This window comes from Leguminivora glycinivorella, chromosome 6 (assembly GCF_023078275.1).
Source record: "Leguminivora glycinivorella isolate SPB_JAAS2020 chromosome 6, LegGlyc_1.1, whole genome shotgun sequence".
NCBI lineage: Eukaryota > Metazoa > Arthropoda > Insecta > Lepidoptera > Tortricidae > Leguminivora > Leguminivora glycinivorella.
The window spans coordinates 13,887,823-13,906,718 of NC_062976.1; the positions used below are offsets into that span (position 1 = coordinate 13,887,823).

The 18,896-nt window shown below is 37.4% G+C and overlaps 1 protein-coding gene across 1 annotated transcript; it reads right to left on the minus strand.

The window, feature by feature from the left end:
- Positions 1-10,094: 10,094 nt before the first annotated feature.
- On the minus strand, positions 10,095-17,982 carry LOC125227023. Its single transcript, XM_048131215.1, has 2 exons — positions 16,491-17,982; positions 10,095-13,215 (listed from the first exon to the last, which is right to left on the minus strand). Exons 1-2 carry the CDS (start codon positions 17,980-17,982, stop codon positions 10,337-10,339), a joined length of 4,371 nt encoding a protein of 1,456 aa, XP_047987172.1. The 3' UTR covers positions 10,095-10,336.
- Positions 17,983-18,896: the final 914 nt, after the last annotated feature.

An 18,896-nucleotide genomic window follows, 5' to 3' on the forward strand; every position in this document is an offset into this window, starting at 1 on the left:
AAACTTCCAGTCGGACTAATGGCGGATAATGTTCCAGTATATGTTGTTCAGTATACCGAACTGACAAAAGTATTACTTCTGTAACAATCGACCCAGTCCCAGACCCACCCTTCTGAACCAATTCATTTAGAAATAAAAAGCTACAGCTCGGAAAGTTTTCTAAGTACGATATATACATATATGTACTACAAATTGACCTCAAACTGCCGTTAATCGACCAACGGTTAGAATACTCAATCATGCATTATTACTAACGTTAGCTAGACCAAGGTTACAGACAATCCTTGAAGAGGTTAATACAAAGACAACAAACTCGTACCGGAAATCTGACTCCCAAATATATACGATATTTTGTGGATAGTTTGGCAAAATGACTTAAAGGATATGTTATTTAGTACAATAGCATTTTAGTATGCCTTGTTGCATTGTTACTCAGGACGGACTCTCGTCGTGAAAGGATTTGTCGGTTGCCCAGTTCGATGGCGTAATGTTACGAATCCTATGTTTCTATAAATAACTAACAAATTAGATTAAAGAGACGACCGAACAATATTCTCAAACTACTTACAGCGAAGAACTATGGCTTACATCTCTTGACCGAAGTAAATGGAGTTGGTCCTAAACTTTAAACAACTACACAAAACAAAGCAAGAAACCGTGTAGGTAAATTGTATTCAAAGTGCTTATTTGTTGTATGAGTATGATATATCGAAAACACTTTAAGCTCATTAAAACCAATAGGGCAATACATTTTCCGAGAGAAGCCGATTTTCACAATTTGCTAAGGCACTCTTATGGATAAAATGTTGAAAAGTAGTCACTGAATGTGGAGGCCTGTTTCTGAAATAATAAATTAAACGGAAATTGAAGGATGAATCTCTTTCGATTTTTGACCACAGTTTCCTCTTACAAATAAAGAGGCGCTCGCATCCTAAAATTATCGCCCGCTACTGCGGTATTACTAACAGAAAGTTCCCGTTTATTTCATTTGACAAATGTTTTCTGAATAGGTTTCTGGGGCCTAGAGAGAGATTAACAGAAGTTGTATATTTACAATTAACTTTTGGAACTCCATTAGCGCGTTGTAGGATCGATACACATTTCCGCAGTTGCTTACTAAGCGCCATTTATTAAAATTTTGCGGCGCGACTATTTGTCAGTAACAGAGGAGACGCCACAACTTATTCAAAAACGGTTCGTAAGGTCAGAGGACGAGTCCCAGTCCCAATTGAATTTAGTGTAAGGAACTAGAAATATGATGTTTATAACATTACTGTGCTTATGACTTAATTTAGAAGACTTCGGACTCCTAATATACCTGACATACAAGAATTTGTTAGGACACTCATAAAAGGGAGCGCAGATTCTAGGCAAAATGGGTTTCTAGTGGTAACAGAAAACTTAAAATTATTGCCGTTTAAATAGATATTGATGAACTATATTTATCAGAAGTAAGGTCTTGAAACCTAAATGAAAAATAAAAGCTCAGCGCTTAAGGTACGCAGTAGGTACTTATAGCTACGATATTTTGACCTATTGGTCTCGAATGACAGGCAAGTGTAAATACCATTGTCATCGTCCGTGGCGATACATGCTACAGCCGTGCGTACGTACGACTTTTAAGAAAATTCTAATTATATGCCATACGATAAATAAATAATTGTCATCTCGATATAATTGTAGAATCAGGTATTACCCTACATAACAGTTGCATCTTGTTTATGGGAAGTCCCGCTGCATATGGATTTTGGGAAATAAGCAAGAATACAGTAAATATTAACCCGTATGTTTATGTGTATACATCAGTTTATAAAGAACGTGAGACATTTATATTATTCGCACAAAAGAGCAATATAGAATATATTGCTTTGCAATTTGGTGATAAATTACGAAAGTTCTGAAAAGAAAACTATTTACTATTTTAAGCTGATGACTGAATTTTAATTATAAATGGGTAATCGTACATCATTAACCCTTATTTGAAGAGTTATCTGTCGTCTTACGTTCTTATTAGAATATCGAAATTGACTAAAGAGCCATAAGTCGTAATGTTTTAGAATTACTAGCTCACGAATCGTACAATTTTCCCTTTATAAATTCGGGTAGTCAGCACATAAGTCATAAAAATGATAAGCCTAAAAATATATGCATCACATATTCATAATTATTCAAACACAAATTAAATATTTCAAATATCGAAAAAAGCATACTAGCTAGACATAGTAAAAGACTAAATAAAGTTGACGAGTACAGTGTAGAGAGGATTCCCGCATTAACATTCATGTATATTCATGGAAGTATCAAAGTCAATTTAATTAGAAATAATTGCCTTCATTTGACCTTCGCCTAAGTATGTGTGACTCATTAGATCATTGATTCGTTTCAATCGCTTGTATCCCAAAGCTTTTTGCTCAGTTGACCCATTTTAATTTAATAGGAAAAATTTGCATAGTTTCCGTTCTCGTAAAGACTTTGAGTAGGAGCTTACCTTTTATTATATGGATCCTTAGCTAATCATGGCCATGGTATTGTCAATTCAGTCAAAAGCCGAAAATGTATTATCATCTTATTTGCCGTTTTGCTACCAGTCCAGCAGTAACGCATACATTATCGTGATGTGGGTATACATTACAAATTAACATATGATAGCGTGCAATTTCTCCCAACTCAAGCGTCCATTTCAATTGTTTTGACAAATGTATATTTCATATACAGAAATCATATCACATTATGCAATGGGAAACGTTGACATTTGGCAGTGGGCTATGTAAGACAATGTTTAAGCTATGTCAATATTGCTTATTACTCTGTATACTAACAATAATATGTGCATATTCGGAGATACATTACTTATGGTACAGTAATAACAGTAATCAATTTACATGAAAAATAAAAATTTCAACATAATGTCATAATGCTCATGGCAGTGCTATGATATAATTGTGTATTATAGTTACATGATATAATTATAGTTATCTTAAGCAGAAGAAGACTAGTATCTTGGTGAATTTATAAGACTAAAAACATGTATATGATCTTCTTCTGACTAGGGACTGTTGTAAGGGAAACGTGAGACAAATTTTGCCGACGTTGATGTAACACCCATTGATGAAGGGAAGCTCTTCAGAGTTTGGGTTGCTACAGATATTTTCTCACAAAAATGTTATTGAAATAACAGGTTTTATTTCCGTAAATATTATAATACCGATCTATTAATTACTGGCTTCCTGTCGGTTTTATGTTATACATAAATTAAGTGATTCACCACCATCATAGAGTCATAATGGATAACTGTGATGTGCTGTCAGTTTCAACTCATGAAACCTTAGTGGCTAAATTTTGAAACTTCCCTTTGTATACCTTCCTATTTCTTATTATGAAATTTCTGTATAAATAAAGTATATCAGTCACAGTACGCCCTAACCAGCGCCGGCAGAGGTTTAAACACGTCTCATTAGTGGTTCAAGCGAAGGCACGGACACCTAAATAGAACCGTTTTTCCCCCGAAGGGTAAAAACGGATATTTAGGTTCCTGCCGAAGCTTGAACCACCCTTAAGGGCCTTGCCGGCTAAAGGTACTGAGGAAAAAGCAGCCGAGCGCTGGTAACCGGGCGACACTAGTACTTGACTGGCGCGCCAGATGGCGCTACTAGTCGAGGAATTCACTCGATTAGGGCCGAGTTATGAAGGTGTTAATCTCATTAGTGGTTCAAGCTTCGGCAGGAACCTAAATATCCGTTTTTTACCCTTCGGGGGAAAAACGGTTCTATTTTCAACTTATCAGCATTTTTCTATTTACAGAGTGGGGCCTGTAACCAAGGTGAAGAATTAAACTGTAGGCTATTCTCCTTATACTGATCAACATTTGTTCAGTGACTTTTAAAAATTATGAAGTCTTTAAATTTTTAATTTTTCATACAAAATAAATATTAGCTTCAATGTACGCCATTATTGTTGTCATTGACGTTGTCTGTCACACTTTAGACTTAACAGAATTCGCAATACATTACCTCTTAGAAAAAACTTTCAAGACAAGACCGTCATATTCCCGTAAATGAGGTTGATAACCTTCTTTTTTCAGGTCCAGAAAAAAGCAAAGCCGAAACTTATAATTAAAATTAACCTACAACACCCGTTTAAACTCGACTTATTTCCCATAAAGCCTAAAAAGGTGCCTACTCTTATATACTAGGCTTTCCGACCGACTAGGCACAATTTCGAAGTTACACATTTCAGGACATAAAACAATAAATTGAACGCGTTTTAAGAGCATTAATTGTAGTAGACAGGAAAAACGATGCACAACTATTCCACCTGCTTACATTTTATTTTAATTTTTTGCGTAACCATGTTGAACTCGATGGTCGAGTTCGAAACACGAATCAAGTGTTTTGTTAACTAGTGTATATCCTAGGGATTTCTATTGAATACCAATGGATTAAGGATGAAAAACTGGTATACCTTCGCAGGTGTAACAAGTGATAGATATATGGGTTACCCTCATCTGGTAGAATAATTTTAGTCCGAAACACACTTCGCATAACATGTTTCGCAGAAACACTTGCAGTCGAATAGTAATTTTGCAGAAAACTTAGTTGGCATTATTACTACCACGCATAAGACACATTTGGCAGAATATTGTTTTACAGAACATTACTTTGGTCGACTTTGATTTAGCATAAATGTATGTACCATAATAATCTTATAGCATAATATTACATTAGCAGAATTATTACACGCTATCAAAAAAGAAAAACTGCCCCAGAGTCACCGTTAGGTACGACGACGAGCGAAGCGAGGAGGAGTGTTAGGTATCTTGCATCCCCAAAACATCCAACTTGCTATCAAATAGCAAATTGCAACTTTATGCCGCCTAAATATTATGCACAAAAATGATCTGCAAAAGTATTGTTCGACTAGAAGACTATTATGCTCATCAACATTATGACAACAAACGATTCGGTATTACAAAAATCTGCGAAATGATTTATGCCAAAGCATATTCTGCGTAAGGTGTTTCTGCCAAACGTGACTTCTGCCAAGAACTATTATACGAATCCAATATATGGGTAAAAAGTTTCTGCCAGATAATAGTGAACCTAGATATATAAATACAAAAGTTATATTCAGTAGACGGTCTTTCTGGGTAGACGGTCTTCCCGACACTGACCTTAGGTTTCTGTGCAGTCACCTTTTCAATGAAGGAAAATATTACGAAGAAATTGAATTAATTCTAACAAGGCTCTACTTTTCTTTCTCAGTATTTCAGCTAGCAGAAGTTCACGTAGGGAAATATTAAATGGTAGGCTATATAGATAAGGTTTACCTTGTTTATTGTTTTCGTAGCTAACTGAGAATTTTTACATACACCGTGTTTCACTTAACACTAAAAACCTGAAAACAGTTTGTTCAGAATCGAGAGTAGAATCGATTGAGCTATATCTTGATGGGGGTAATATTTTTATTTAAATTAATATTATTAGTTATTTTTTACATGCCCATTCTATTGTACTCGTAATACAACATTGTGTATATCGCATTGCTAGAGGTTGTTTACCTTTTTCAGTATTTAGGGGTATTAATACTGGCTGGTTACTTGGACGATTATTTTTTCCGCTACTAGTTTGACGTTGTTTGTCAGTTTAATCTTAAATGTTTATCATAAGTCAACAAATTGAACTCGTACCTAATTACAACCTTGTCATTTTGAATATTGGGTTTAAATTTGCTTACTGCGATTACCTGTCCAATTTGAAGTTTACTGTGACAAAGCTTTAAAGTGTTTTTTTACAGTGACATCTTAGCTGTCTATTGGTAAACCTTATGTCGTTGCAGTAACGTACACAAATAAATAGTCTTATGGTTTATGATGGTAGTTAGCAATTATTTTATTGAGTGTAGAGCTAAAAGTCAAGTAGAGCTGTACAGAAAATTAAAAATTCAATAAAAAAAAAGTAACGATCAGATTAAAAGATGAATACTCTAGATGAGTTTAAAAAAATAAAAATCAGTTGGGGTGTCTGAGGTTTTGAGTGATACCGGAAACACGTTGTATAGGTATTAACATATTAGGTATCTACACTGAGAGAAATTTGCATTGTGAATTTAACAAGTTTGACTTGTTGCGGTTTATCCGTTTGAATCAGCCAAACGTATGTTTAAAACAATATGTGTCAGGTTGTTTTTATAAAATCGAATTGTTGATTCAAATATATTGCCGATTCAAATGACAAGTAGCTTGTTGTTTGAACCAAAGAGCACGTAGGCGCTATTTAAACCAAAAAACTTGTTGAACGAACATGAAAACTGGTTGTATTTTCTCTCAGTGTATATACAGTACCTATTGCAAATCTTGGAATAGTTCTACATCAAATTAAATGTCCAATTCATTAACAGGAATAAGTAAGGGAAGATTGTAACTCCATACATCAGTAAATGCGGGTTATTTGTATAGGCATAGTTAAGTGACATCTAGCGGCAATTACGCGTCAACTAGCGTAAATTATCAGTACTGCTACTTGTCAATAGATGTCGCGACGAACGAAGAGTCTAATGTTCACCAATTTTCAGGTAACATTACAATAGTATTAATCATGTATTCTGTTTTCAATTCCTTCTGCTTGTAATATAAGTTGTAAACTGTTCTAATATTACATTTTTGGCCGAAGAGACATTGTTGCCACCTAGTATCGAGTAGTGGTACCGATAATTCACGCTATTTGATGACTTACTTATTCCTCTATGATATGACGAAGCGAATATTGTAACATAAAGAACTGTCTATTCCCAGTACAATAACAACAAAGAGTGTTCTATGCCCCATTTGGCCAACCATTTAAGCCATTTTCCATACTTCCTCACCTAGAAATGTCCGGTGAAAAATGTGCAGTGCATTTCCAACGTCCACTTTAGGACGAGGCAAGACACAGGCTAGGGTCACTCGCGGTATTAAATAACTCTCCGACAGCTAAATGAGGAGGGGACGCGAATAACATCCCGGATTTGTAGCTGCCCGCGCCGGCTACCAAACAATAAAGAAAATTACGATACCGACTACCGTCCCATTGCACCCGTGTACCTTTTGTTTATTGAGGTTGGCTTTGTAATAAACGGAGTTTAAAGTTACTTCTAAAATTCAAAATACTTGCAGCAGTCTACATAAAAACCAACCCCAGAAACAGACCGAGACATAACGAGAATATGTACTTATTTATGAATAGCTGTGAGTTAGCTTCAATCGATCCTAACTTCGAAACTTCCAAACTTCTAAGTCTAACAAGTATAGATTGCTAATATTTGCAATGTCACTAGTAGACGTAGTTGTTCCCTTATGCCCAAAGTATAAGAAAAAGACAATCGAATAACAAAGTATGTATGCGTCTGTGGAATAAATAATAAACTAAATCACATGTCGTACAGCCGAAGCTTTTGTTGTCATAACAAAAGATTTGTACAAAACACGATGCGGCGATCGCAACATTCACAACACGGCTGATAGAGCTCAGTTTATATTTTATTCATACATTGTATTGTTGGAATATCAATTGGCTCGCCCGGCGGTAGGTAAAGGGTACATTTCCAATCCGCACGGGATTCACTTAGATTTGAAGGAAAATAGATTTCGATTTCCAAAGCTGCGACAAAGCAATCCGATATATTTTTCAGACAGATATTGCTAGCGATTTCTTTTGAGCTTTGAAATATAAGGGAGGGAATTTAAAAATAAATCTTATATGTTTCCTTTTCTATTTTGGGTGGGTATGATGACTTTGAGTGTTTACAAAACTTTTCCTGCTATTTTAGTGAATGTGTAGGTTGTCATATAGGAGGCTTGTCATTACCAACGTAACGTTATCGATACATAGTTATTTTTCAATATTAAAACAATGTATTTCGCTTAAAAAGTAGGTTCTCTAAGATTCTTTAAACAAAGAGACGTTGTAGTAGGTACGTGATTTAAGTTAAGTAAAATTAAAAACACCAGGCTTTCTATATTGATTTTAAGGGATCCAAGTAGAATACCCCAAGTTACAAGTTGTAGTGACATGGTGATATGTTACGGTGACAGCTTACCGTCAGGCGGGCCGTATCTTATACTTTTAAACGAGCAATTCTTGTATATTTATTTATTTATTTATATATACCGACGATCTCGGAAACCGCTCTAACGATTTCGCTGAAATTTGTTATGTGGGGGTTTTCGGGGGTGAAAAATCGATCTAACTTATCCTTAGGTCCCGGAAAACGCGAATTTTCGAGTTTTCATGCGTTTTTCTTCGCGTGCCATCTCGTGTGCAGTAATTTTACTGTTAAGACAGAATTCTTTCGGTCGATGTAAGTACTATTTATTGCAAAGACTAGATGGCGACACAGGTCAAGGCTAATACGAATAGAAAAATACACTATTTGAGCTTTTGTGGCGAAACGCGCGCCATCTCGTGTAGAGTAGTTGTGTTGTTAAGACTGAGAATTCTTTTGCTCGATGTAGGTACTATTTATTTTTGAACTAGATGGCGACACAGGTCAAGGAACGAAACAGAACCGAGCGAAGCTCGGTCGCCCAGATATTGTTATACCAAATGATTACAAAATTGAGGTTATTGAAATTAAATATGTTGTTGCCTGACACTGTTTATAGGTACTAGTGTAATAAACCTGTTTGTTTTGGCCATTTAAATATTAATGAACTGCTATGCACGGGGAAACAAAACTCGGACAGACAGACACATTTACCCAAAAGGTTGATGTCATTAAAAACCTAGACGGGACGATTCCTTTTTTAATTTTGGCAGGCAGACAATGCACTAAAGGAAAACATTAAAGGGGCCCGACCCCTTTTCGAAGTGATTAATTTATTACGTTCTTTGTTTCTGTTTTGATTTTGGTACCCGGATAATAACACGGATCTTAACCGAGGCCGATTAGGAATTAATTCTATCTCAATTAATTTAATTTTATCTCATTTTGACATTATCAAATCATCATGCACTGTCTTAAGAAAAATCACTGTCATGAATAAGCTTATAATAAGCTCATAGATTTTGAATCTTCCGCCTTAATTTACATTTTTTTGTTTATTTCCACTTTTGATTTATTTTTAAGCTTAACAGCATTCAAAATTCAAATATTGCAGACGTTGATTATTAGAAAGTTTAAATCTTTTACGGTAGATGTCGCAACGATGAAGTACAATATGGTGGAAATATTAAATTCTGAGTTACCAGTTCAATTCAAAACTTTGGCAAGACGGTGGATTCTCCCACTTTTTATTCATTTCTAAACTTTATACGTATCCTTTGATGATGTTTCTGCGTAATAATAAAATCGTTATTTTCATCTTTAACCGATTACAAAATTATTCTAAATGATTAATACTAGAGTAGGTAATCCATACTTAATATTATAAATGGGAAAATGTGTGTTTGTTTGTCTTTCACGGCAAAACGGAGCGACGAATTGACGTGATTTTTTAGGTAGAGATAGTTGAAGGGATGGAGAGTGACATAGGCTACTTTTTGTCTCTTTCTAACGCGAGCGAAGCCGCGGGCAAAAGCTAGTCCATACTAATATTATAAATGGGAAAGTGTGTGTGTCTGTTTGTTTGTCCGTCTTTCACGGCAAAACAGAGCGACGAATTGACGTAATTTTATAGGTGGAGATAGTTGAAGGGATGGAGAGGGACATAGGCTACTTTTAGTCTCTTTCTAATGCGAGCGAAGCCGCTGGCAAAAGCTAGTAATTATATATATTTTAATACACATTAACAAAAAACATGGGACACTGGACCATGGTCTCCAAACATATTCGAATTTTAATTACCTATTAGACCTGGATTAGATATGGATCATCACTTTTTCAAAATAAGTTAATTTTTGACATTAAAAATCAGATTCATATTTAATCAGCTTCGAATAATTAAAATGTTCTTAGGTACGACTGTAAAAAGCTCTTCCACATTATACTTGGAATGGGTTTTCACTAAACTGTTAGAATTCACGACTTTGTTCCGAGCTGTACATTTTCCAAAACCGTTACCTATTTTTACGTCGCAGTAGTTAATACCTCTACAGGATAAAGGTTCTTGTACCGTTCGATGAGAGTTGTGGGAGAATTAAAAACGCACCGTTCATGCAGATAGGTAGTGCAAGACAATTTATTCAAGTAAACAACTATACATTATGATTTTTGAGACCCGTAACGCCATCTATCCGAAGTGATGAGTTTTAATTACATAAGATCGATAGGTTCACAATGTTTACATGCAAAATTAAGAGTATTAGGACAAGATAGTTAATATACGGTCGTGGTAGATGGCGTAAAGAACAAAACATACTAATTAACTTGAACATACTCCCCCGGAAAGGACGGAGTCCTTTACACAAGGTAAAACACAAAGTTTAGTTATAGATCTTTGTATAACACCAGAAATTGTCCTTATATCATAAGTCCGAGTCAAGCCATCAGGGCCGGGATGTTTCCCTATGATGCGACCCATCGGCCAGCTTCCAGGCGGGAGTCGTTGGTCTTTAACCAATACCAGATCGCCGAGGTCCAGATCTTTGGTTACTCTGTTCCATTTAGGACGTTGTTGAAGGCGAGTTAAAAATTCCTTTTGCCACTGTCTCCAGAAATCTTGTAACATCTTTTGTGTTAATTGCCATCTAGATAGCTGGTGAATCTTAGAGTCTGAATAGTCATCATCAGGAATACTAACAATCTGTTCAGTGGTCAGAAAGTGTCCTGGAGTTAAAGGCTGCAGGGAGTCTGGGTCATCATTGAGTGGGTATAAGGGCCTAGAATTAAGGCACCCTTCAATCTGAGTAAGTAACGTCGCCATTTCTTCGAAAGTGAGGGTGGAATTGCCGATAACCCTTTTCATGTGATACTTGATGGATTTCACGCCGGCCTCCCATATACCTCCGAAATTTGGAGCTGCAGGAGGGATATACTTCCATTTGATCCTCATATGGTCTAATTGAGCTGCAAACTCATCTGGGATTCTCGCTTGCCCTTGGCGCCACATGGCTATCAAGTCCTTCTTGGCTCCAATAAAATTTGTGCCATGATCGCTCCACATCTCTGCGCATCGTCCACGTCTAGCTACGAATCGTCTTAAAGCTGCTAGAAACGCCTCTGTGCTTAAACTGCTCACGAGCTCGATATGGAACGCTCTAGTCACCATGCATACAAAGAGAGATATGTACGCTTTGGTGGATTTTGCTCCACGGCCTTTGCTCATCCGCACGTTTATCGGTCCCGCAAAATCAACTCCGCTGATCAGGAAAGGCTTTGCAGGTTTTACTCTTATAGAAGGCAGATCTCCCATGAGCTGATTGCTGGTTTCTCCTCTTTGCCGGATACAAACGATGCAGGTGCGTACATATTTCTTTATTTTATTAGTCGTGTTGATTAACCAGTATTTTGATCTAAGGTACATCACCATTAGCTGGGGACCCCCATGAAGAGTGCTGCTGTGTGCTTCTGCCAGAAGAAGAGGTAACAGAGCATTGTCTTTCGTCAATATAATGGGGTGCTTCTGTTGGGCTTCTAAATCAGCATGGCGCAGTCGGCCGCCTACTCTCAACACACCCTTTGGATCTAAAAAGGGGGCGAGTGACAACAATCGACTTTTTCTTTTCAGCTGTCTCTTACTCTTTAAATCTTCAATTTCTTCTTGAAATTCTATTTCTTGGGATCGTCGCAAGCAAATGGTTAGTGCTTCATCTCTCTCTTCAGTCGTCAGGTAAGTTGGTAAGTGATCTTTATTTTCTCTCTTTCTTTTCAGGTTCAGCATCCATCTACGACAGTATGCGATTATCCTCACCAGTTTCCCAAGCGACGAGTATTTAGTTATCAAGGTAAGTATCAAATCTTCTTCAGTTTCTTTATTTGTTGTAACTAATGTTTTTATGTTTTTTCTACATTCTAAGTCTGTTTCAGGTACTTCGATTCCGGGCAGTTCTATGGCTGGCTCCTTGAGAAACGCCGGACCATCCCACCAGAGGGTATTCGTCAAGAGCTTTTTTGGCATCACTCCTCGCGATGCTGGGTCTGCTGGGTTGTGTTTAGTATTTACATAATACCATCCGTTTATTTCGTCCATTTTCTTTATTTCAGTTACTCTATTTTTTACAAAAGGAGTCCATCGACCTGGTTCACCTTTTATCCAGGCTAGTACAACTTGTGAATCTGACCAAGCAAAGACTTGGCGTCTGTCAATCTTTAATATGTTTATAACATGTTTCAGAAGTCTACACAGCAGAACAGCTGCGCACATCTCCAATCTAGGCATGGATATTACCGGTTTCAGAGGGGCAGTTTTCGTCTTAGCCGTAAGTAGCGATACTTGTACTTGCCCGTCTGTGTCAATAGCTCGAACGTATATTACAGCGGCGTAAGCACTGGACGAGGCATCAGCGAAGCCATGAATTTCAATCGAGCGTTTGTCTCCATTGGTAAATATCCAGCGATCAATCTTGACTTCTGTCAAAGCAGGAATCTCTTGTCTAAACTTGAGCCACTCTTTCTTCACGTCATCTTTGAGTTCTTCATCCCAATCAACCCCCAATCGCCATAATTTTTGCATGAATATTTTAGCGACGACTACTGCAGGGGCCAGCCAACCCATAGGATCAAATAATGAAGCTATATCTGCTAAAACATTCCTCTTCGTGACGGGTTGATCAGGTAAGTCTTTCAAGTTATTCGTTATTTGTAATGTATCTTCTTTAGTGTTCCAAATTATACCCAAAGTTTTAATACTGTCTCTTCCATCTACTTCTCTTTGGGACTTTGGTGATCTCTTCACAGGTTCAATCTCTTGCATGAATACTTCGCTATTTGAACTCCACTTTTGAAGTTCAAACCCACCCTTTTTGAGAATTGCCGTTATTTCTTTTTGATTTCTTTTAGCTTGCTCTTCTGTCTCGTGCCCCGATAGAACGTCGTCCATGTAGAAATCTTGTAGTATAATGCGCTGGGCTTCAGGATACTCTTGACCCTCATCTATCGCAACTTGGCGTAATGTTTTGATGGCCAAGTAGGGAGCGCAAGAGGTCCCGAAGGTGACGGTAAGTAGTTTATAATCTTCTATCGGTTTTTGAGCATCAGGCCTCCAAACGATTCTTTGATAATCCGTGTCTGCCTCATTAACTTCAATTTGTCGATACATTTTAATGATGTCAGCGACGTATGCAATTTTGTGTGTCCTCCATCGTAGCAGTCAGCCGCGTAGCGTCTGTGATTGCCGCCCGGGGCCGATCACCAATTTTGCCGATATGCCGCCCCTCTTATGATCAACATATCTAGATTATTTGGTCATTATAAGTGCGAGTTGTGCTACCGTTGTAAGGGCTCCGTACACCACAAGAAGGGCTTAAGCGCCTCGTTTTTTGAAGGCACTTAACACTTTCGCTACCAAGAACCCGACTGTCGGGCACACCGCTCGTAGAAGCGTAGCCGATTACATGGGGAAACCCGTATGTAGCGAAAATGTCGTAGCGCCGCGTAGAGCCCGGTTTCGAAAGTGTTAAATCATTTTTGAGAATAATCGATATTCTGAACAATTTCTAAAAAAAATGAAACAGAAATTAATTTAGGTAGATTTCAAGAGATTTGGTAACTCCTTTCAGCGGCAGAGAGTGAAATTTGAGTTTTCTTTCTTTTAAGTCCGACTTACGCTTGAGCTTGACTGTAGATTTATAATAGGCTTTCCTGTGTAATCCATAGATTGAAGGCTTATTTCGTGTATTTTTTCTGTGAATTTTTTACCTATTTTCTTAAATTACTTGACTTATAATTATTTGAGAAAATATTTTTAAAATACTTATAAAAAGCTCTTTCATTTTATATGTAACACAATAGAGTTTAAAAAACTTTAATTTTTAATTTTCATTTTTACCAACCAAAAGTGACCCCTATAATTAAATTTTCTTAATTTAAATTGCTTGTCCGTCTTTGGGTCACAGGACATCATATGTGTGCCAAATTTCAAGTTAATCGGTTCAGTAGTTTTGGAGAAAATTGGCTGTGACAGACGGACAGACAGACGCACGAGTGATCCTATAGGGATCCGTTTTTAGGGTTCCGTAGTCAACTAGGAACCCTTATATGTAGTTTCGCCATGTCCGTCTGTCCGTCCGTCCGTCCGCGGATAATCTCAGTATCCGTTAGCACTAGAAAGCTGAAATTTGGTACCAATATGTATATCAATCACGCCAACAAAGTGCAAAAATAAAAAATGGAAAAAAATGTTTTATTAGGGTACCCCCCCCTACATGTAAATTGGGGGCTGATATTTTTTTTCATTCCAACCCCAACGTGTGATATATTGTTGGATAGGTATTTAAAAAATAATAAGGGTTTACTAAGATCGTTTTTTGATAATATTAATATTTTCGGAAATAATCGCTTCTAAAGAAAAAAAAAGTGCGTCCCTCTAACTTTTGAACCATATGTTTAAAAAATATGAAAAAAATCACGAAAGTAGAACTTTATAAGGACTTTCTAGGAAAATTGTTTTGAACTTGATAGGTTCAGTAGTTTTTGAGAAAAATACGGAAAACTACGGAACCCTACACTGAGCGTGACCCGACACGCTATTGGCCGGTTTTCCTTTTTGAGGTAATCCAAACCAATAGCTTTTGTCTTTTGTTCCTACTAAAGAAGACGGTCAACCAAATCTTGGTACTAAAAAAACGGCAAATTTAAAAATAGAAGGCTCAGCGGCTAGTTAATTTCTTGAAACGCGTGCCTTCCTAAACCTTGGCGTTGGCGGAATCATCGACGAACCATATTCTAACACTTCAAAAAAATATTGAAAATATAGGGGCGAAGGTTAAATTCTCATAGAAAATTTAAATTTCGCGCCTTTCTAGGGTTCCTTACCAAAAAGGTACAAATAAAAAGCCCTTATATGGTGCGACTCTGTCCGTCTGTCTGTCACACTATTTAATATCTCGAGAACTACTTATGCTATCGCTTTGAAATATGCAATACTTACTTACAAGTATGAACATCGTTAATCTCTACAAATTGAAAGTATATTTTTTTAAATGTATTAATATTAATTACAGAAAATGGCCAAAATAAAAGGGGGGAAAACTATAAATTTCAAATTTACTCGGGCAAGTGGGGTATCGTTAGAAAAAACTCAAACTATACATATCAAAACTATTTTTTTTCATATTTTTTTTGTTGTGGAAAAAAAAATGTTTTTGAAAAATAATTAACTTTTTTTTACTTTATAAAAAATCCTTTCAGATTTACATTTTCAATTTGAACACTCTTGCGGGTGTTTATTGTACCTGTATTTTTTACAGAATAAAAATGAAAGTTTTTGCTTTCAAAGAGAGGAAAAATGGTTAAAATCGGTTCACACAATAAACAATTATCCCATAAAAATCATCCTCCATACTTAGCTCGCACACATTAGTTTAAGTACTTAATTTGCCGAAAGATATCGCTGTACGTTGAACGCTCATTTCCTACATCGCATTTATCCTGATATAATGAGGTCGCTTCAGGAGCGTCCTTACATGTCGTAAACTATTGAAGTCGAGTTGTGATTTTCTTTGAACGTTGTCTAACAATAAAATTGTATATTCAAATATTACTTATGTGGGAATTGAGTCTTGAGGGATTTAGTCAAGTTTGTAGAGTTATATGAATAACATTTGATGATTCAACTTTTGAAAGTTTCTACGGAACCCTCGGTGGGCGAGTCCGACTCGCACTTGGCCGGTTTTTTTAGTGCTAAAATTTGGTTGACCGTCTAATATTACTCGGTGGCCTTAGCACAAAGCTAAAGTATTATTGTTTACTTACGCACATAACATACGAGAAATATTTCAAACTTGGAACAAAACTATTCAACATTCAATTCAAATTCAAAAATACTTAAAATAGACACTTACCCAATTGGACAATAAGTGAATTGAATATCAATCCACAAATCAAATGTAATATTTTCCTATTATAATTAAACTTAGCACTAAGAAGTAATTGCAGTTTTTAAAATCGAAACTTCGGAACAAAACGACGAATTTTGTTTGCTCAATTCATCTGTCGTAAGTACAAAAATGTAAAACTCCATTCATTACAAAGTAAGGCTTAACAGTATGACGATAAGGTGCCGCTTAAGCTCTTTCGCCATAGTTTTTCGAACATTCGCCTATAGTTCGTGGAAGCTCGGCGGCTGCTCGGCAGCCTGCGGCCGCTCGCGCCCCGCCCCGCGTCCCTCGCAGCCGTGGTGCATTCGGCGCCAGCACAAAACAGAGAATTGGCGCGTTTCTCAGCGCGATTTGAAAAATGTTGGTCTCATAATTAACAATTTTATTAATTAGGTTCTGTAACAAAAAGGTATAAAGGAACACTTATGGTGCGACTCTGTCTCTATGTATGTTATAATTTTTAATTGCCGATTTTGCCGCCCCCTGTCATGTGCCGCCCGGGGCCATGGCCCCCCCGGCCCCCCCCTCGCTACGCCACTGGTAGCAGTATATCTCGTAAATCTTCTTGCAAGGTAGGACCTATGAGTAAGGCATCGTTTAGAGTAACCCCATTAGTTCCAGCACATGACGCATGAAACACGACTCTTACTCGGGTAGTTTCTTTGTCCTCCCTTATAACAGAGTGATGAGGGAGGTACACGCAATTCTCAGGTCTTTCTTCCTCTTCTACCTTCTTCATGTGTTTTAGATCTAGATACTCTTGTAAGACGTCGTTGTAATCCTTTTTCAACTTAGGATTTTTATCCAATCTTCTTTCTAGCGATATCCATCTCTTGACTGCTATCTCTCGCGAGTCACGTGGTAACACAGGTGGTTCTTCTCTAAATGGCAACCTGACCACGTAACGACCATCTTCTTTTCTTTTGTGGGTCTTCTCATAAACGTCTTCTGCCTTCTTCTCGTCTGAAGTTAGTGTATTATTTCCTTCTTCTATAGTCTCTAACTCCCAGAACTTCTTCAGCATGTTGTTAAGATCAACATTGAGATGCATGCTGACGATGTGTTTTGTGGCAGTGTGCTCTGTCCTCACATCTCCGCAAACTATCCACCCCAGGTGAGTATTTTGTGCTATAGGTGTTCCTGAGGGGCCTTTGATCACTCCAGGTTTAACAATTTCGCTCCAAATTTCGACTCCCAAAAGCAAGTCGATGTGACCTGGCGTGTGACATGTTGGATCTGCGAGGCTCAACTTCTCGACGTGTTTCCAGTTTTCTGTCTTCACTTTATGCTCCGGTATAATGCCGGTGATGTTGCGTACAACGTATGTAGTTGCTTTCATCTTCATCTTAATCTCGATTCTTGATGAGAACTCTATTTCTGTTACATATTTCAGTTTACTCTTCATCTCTTCAACTCCCGTAATTTGCCCACTGACTGAGGTACGTCGTAAACGAAGCTTTTGTGCGGCGTCCTCAGTTATAAAAGACTCTTGTGAGCACGGGTCTAACAGCGCTCTCATCAAGTGTTTTTCTCCGTTTTCAGCGTATACTTGCACTAATGCAGTTGGCATCAGCCGCGCGTGACTCCCAGTAGTGAGGTGAGATATAATATTCTTTTTATTTTTATCTTCTTTTTCCTCCTTGGTATCTTCTTTATCTTCAGAAGTCGGCGCTGATGACTCCGGAACCGGCGCAGCGGTCTGCGACTGCGGGCTCCCCGTGCTGTGTAGCAGAGAGTGGTGTTTTCTCCCACATCGGCGACAAGATGATCGATGTTTACAGAACTTCACTGAATGCCCCGGTACTAGGCAGTTAAAACAAAGTCGCCAGCCTTGCACATATTCCACTCTCTTCTCTACCTCCAGCTTTGTAAACTCCTTACAAGTGTATAATAGGTGGTCTTGATTGCAAAATATGCATTTCTGTTCAGTTTTATTTACATGAAAACTTTTTTTATTTACAGGTGCACTCGACGAAGGCGATTGTATCATCTCTAAGACGCGAAATCTTTTTTCCAGGAACTTGTTTAACATGTTGAGTGTAGGTAAATCACTTATCTCTAGGGACCCGAGCTCGAGTTCCCATTCTTTATGTGATTCGGCGTCCAATTTATTTACAATTAAATGAATTACCAGTGTATCCCACGTGTCAACTTGTATATCTTGATTTTTTAATTTACTCATACATTCACTTGTGGTGTCTAATAAATCTCGCAACCCTTTCGATGTTCCCGTACTTAATTTTCGTTGATTCACTAATCGTGCCAAAATAGTGTTTACAATAATTCGTTTGTTGTTGTATCTTTTTAATAAAATATTCCATGCCATGTCGTAATTACTCTCGCTGATAGGTATATGCTTAAGTAATTGTTCGGCCTCACCTGATAAACAACTTTTCAAGTAATGCATTTTTTGCACTTTATTGAGTGTGGTTTTATTATGTATTAGCGACGTGTACATATCATGAAACGAAGTCCATTCGTGGTAACTGCCCGAGTACTGAGGAATATTTATTTTCGGCAGCCGGACTTCATCACTAACACTAGTGGCAGTTGAAGGGTTATGTGAACTCGACGTACTTTCTCCGCTTCGTGAATTTAACTTCAATAACAAATCCATCATATCTGACCGCAGCTCGATGTATTGTTCTTCAACTTCCGTAAAATAATCTTTGGTGAAATATTCATACTGTCCGCGATCATGTTTAGGTACCAATTTCAACATTTCCATATGATTGTTGTGAAACCGAGTCCAATATTCGGTCAACAATTCCATCCGTAACTGTACATAACCACTAGTTAGTCTTTGTTTTGGTGATTTCTTGTAATTTGCAATAGTTTTGGCTAACAACGCGTACACGTTTTCTTGTTCCTTTATATAGTCTTCCATAATGAATATATACACACACCAACGCTTGCATACACTTATCAAGTCTATTTACCACTTAT

What these genes read in the sequence shown, in the direction of transcription:
- LOC125227023 (XM_048131215.1), bottom strand. Translation starts at nt 17,982, where the DNA reads ATGTTAAACAAGTTCCTGGAAAAAAGATTTCGCGTCTTAGAGATGATA. An exon ending in TTTACGAGATATACTGCTAC is followed by an intron (nt 13,216 to 16,490) that starts CAGTGGCGTAGC and finishes GCTGACTGCTAC; the next exon opens with GATGGAGGACACACAAAATT.